Genomic DNA, 3,498 nt, shown 5'->3' on the forward strand with positions numbered 1-3,498 from the left:
AAGTCAAAGACAACTCGGACTAATGTCAAAGACAACTCGGACTAAAGTCAAAGACAACTCGGACCAAAGTCAAAGACAACTCGGACTAAAGTTAAAGACAACTCGGACCAAAGTCAAAGACTATTCGGACCAAAGTCAAAGACAACTCGGACAAATGTCAAAGACAACTCGGACTAATGTCAAAGACAACTCGGACAAATGTCAAAGACAACTCGGACTAAAGTCAAAGACAACTCGGACTAATGTCAAAGACAACTCGGACAAATGTCAAAGACAACTCGGACTCAAGTCAAAGACAACTCGGACAACTTTTTTAAAGACAACTCTGACAACTTTTAAAGACAACTCGGACCAAAGACGACTTGGCCCACAGACTAATCGTCCAAAGACATCTCAGACCAAATACAACCCGAACTACTTAATGTAAGATTCGAATTTCGGTAGTAGAAAATGGAAGGACTCTCGCGTTACAGTCAAACACGTGGAATTTGGCGAAAATATGCCTACCAATATTGTTTTCTGTTGATACTCGCAAACTGAAAAAACTCGGCTGTATCTTTGTAAAAAAAAAATCAAAATATTTTTTAAAAACGAAAATTTAATAAAAAATGTTTCGTTTTCTGTTTTTAATTCAGTTATAAAATTTGTACGAATGACCTTGAATTGTTTACTTCCGGTGTAGAGAGAAACTGGAAGGTGAATTTTAGGATTCTGAGATGCATCCAGCGGAAATACCCGATTACAAAGTTTATAAGGTTGCAGATGCTCCACGTCTGGTGGAATTAGAGAAAAGACTCGCTGCCAAGGGGCTGAAAGATCCCTGGATCAGGTAAAATTAATTTTACTATGGTTTTTGGTCGAGCATAGTCCGAAATGTGAAAAGTTTAAATTTATTTTCCATGGTGCCTAAATGAAGTAGCTTACTGTTGACAGGGTACCAGCAGGGACGTATCTAGAAAATGCCTGAGGGTGGGGCCTTAAATCTCTGTCTCTGAAGGACTAAATGCCTGAGGAGGCTAGGAGGTGATAGTGACCCCCGATACACAAAAATTGTAATTCAGAGACATCCATAGTTAACATATCTAATTATCTTAACCTTTAACTTGTACCTTGTTTTATCATACATCTTTACTTTGTGACCTAGGCCAGTGCTTTCATGAGACTATGTTATCATCACCATCTAACACTGTATAATCTTTACTTTGTGACCTAGGCCAGTGCTTTCATGAGACTATGTTCTCATCACCATCTAACACTGTATAATCTTTACTTTGTGACCTAGGCCAGTGCTTTCATGAGACTATGTTCTCATCACCATCAAACACAAAATTTAGCAAATCTCATTCTTTTACTTTTTTTTTTCAGAAATGAAGTGTGGAGATTCACAGAGGCCAATATGGTGAAACGAAGTCATATTTTAACTAAATTAATTATACCATTTACGTGTGCTGCTGCATTCGTGTCCCTTTTCACCGTCATGGAGAAAAAATTGGACATCTGGAAGTACGATGAGGAACATTAAAGATGGATTACCCTGGAATATTTATGCTCGAGAAGTTTGGTCTACCAGTATATGAAACTAATGGAATATTGAAATTGTGCAAGTTTTGATTATTTTTCAGGAAAATTTAGACTTACTGTTGTAAAGTTTAGATGGTAATGTCAAATTAAAATATGGTAAAAATATCGTTTTTGTTTTTCTTATAATTTTTTGAAGATTTCCCTCTCAGTGGTATGAAACCCTTGAATTCTGAAGGTATCATCTCGACCTATGCCGGGATTGAATCCTGGACCTTCAGGTTAGCAAGCAAGCGTTTAACTCACTGACAGGGGGAAACTGGGTTGAAAAATCTGAAGGTATCATCTCGACCTATGCCGGTATTGAACCCTGGACCTTCAGGTTAGCGAGCAAGCGTTTAACTCACTGAGCCACCGCGGCTCCTGAAATAACAATTGATATTTGAGAATGTTTTAATGTGTGTAATTCTCTATATAATTATAATAGTAATATAACACTGACAGCTGTATTTATATCAATCTAATATTATTAGCTTACAATTTCGTTTCATTATTATTTTTGTTTCTCAATCTCCATTGTAATCTAACAAAATTTATATCAAGGTTGTGTTCTGGTGACATTTCAAGATATTTATAGACAATCACATGCCACTCTCCAACTCTCAGAATCACTTTTACAAGCAAGTATCAACAGACTCATAATCTCATTGGTCATATTATCAATCTACGCAATTCATAGTCCATATTTAGACACGGATTCTGCATGATGCTCTGTGATTGGTGGAAATGAACGTCAACAGTACACGAGCTTGGTATAAATCATTTTTGGTTACAATGGAGCATGTAAAAAAATATATTAACGAAATGAAAATTGCAATCTAATTTGAATTAAATTGCATTTATATACATATTCAAAACTTTTTCAAGACTAGAAAATAATAAACATATCAGCCATTTTGAGGGATAGACTTTAGATAAATATTCAGAGGGATAGACTTTAGGTAAATATTCGGAGGGATAGACTTTAGATAAATATTCAGAGGGATAGACTTTAGGTAAATATTCAGAGGGATAGACTTTAGGTAAATATTCGGAGGGATAGACTTTAGATAAATATTCAGAGGGATAGACTTTAGGTAAATATTCAGAGGGATATTTTGGTAAATATTCAGAGGGATAGACTTTAGATAAATATTCAGAGGGATAGACTTTAGGTAAATATTCGGAGGGATAGACTTTAGATAAATATTCAGAGGGATAGACTTTAGGTAAATATTCGGAGGGATAGACTTTAGGTAAATATTCAGAGGGATAGACTTTAGGTAAATATTCAGAGGGATAGACTTTAGGTAAATATTCAGAGGGATAGAATTTAGGTAAATATTCAGAGGGATAGACTTTAGGTAAATATTCAGAGGGATAGACTTTAGGTAAATATTCAGAGGGATAGACTTTAGGTAAATATTCAGAGGGATAGACTTTAGATAAATATTCAGAGGGATATTTTGGTAAATATTCAGAGGGATAGACTTTAGGTAAATATTCAGAGGGATAGACTTTAGGTAAATATTCAGAGGGATATTTTGGTAAATATTCAGAGGGATAGACTTTAGATAAATATTCAGAGGGATAGACTTTAGGTAAATATTCAGAGGGATAGACTTTAGGTAAATATTCAGAGGGATAGACTTTAGGTAAATATTCAGAGGGATATTTTGGTGAATATTCAGAGGGATAGACTTTAGGTAAATATTCAGAGGGATAGACTTTAGGTAAATATTCAGAGGGATAGACTTTAGGTAAATATTCAGAGGGATAGACTTTAGATAAATATTCAGAGGGATAGACTTTAGGTAAATATTCAGAGGGATAGACTTTAGGTAAATATTCAGAGGGATAGACTTTAGGTAAATATTCAGAGGGATAGACTTTAGATAAATATTCAGAGGGATAGACTTTAGATAAATATTCAGAGGGATA

The 3,498-nt window shown here is 34.9% G+C and overlaps 1 protein-coding gene across 1 annotated transcript in view; it reads right to left on the bottom strand.

Annotated features, from left to right (window-relative positions):
- Positions 1–1,916: 1,916 nt before the first annotated feature.
- The window catches only part of LOTGIDRAFT_176585 (hypothetical protein), a gene marked incomplete at both ends in the record, with an annotated part of 7,854 nt that continues 6,272 nt past the window's right edge, over positions 1,917–3,498 (bottom strand). The window contains one exon of the mRNA XM_009054461.1: positions 1,917–1,941. Coding sequence (XP_009052709.1) covers positions 1,917–1,941 — 25 coding nt within the window. The remainder of the gene's footprint in view (positions 1,942–3,498) is intronic.

Source organism: Lottia gigantea, assembly GCF_000327385.1.
Source record: "Lottia gigantea unplaced genomic scaffold LOTGIsca_2185, whole genome shotgun sequence".
NCBI lineage: Eukaryota > Metazoa > Mollusca > Gastropoda > Lottiidae > Lottia > Lottia gigantea.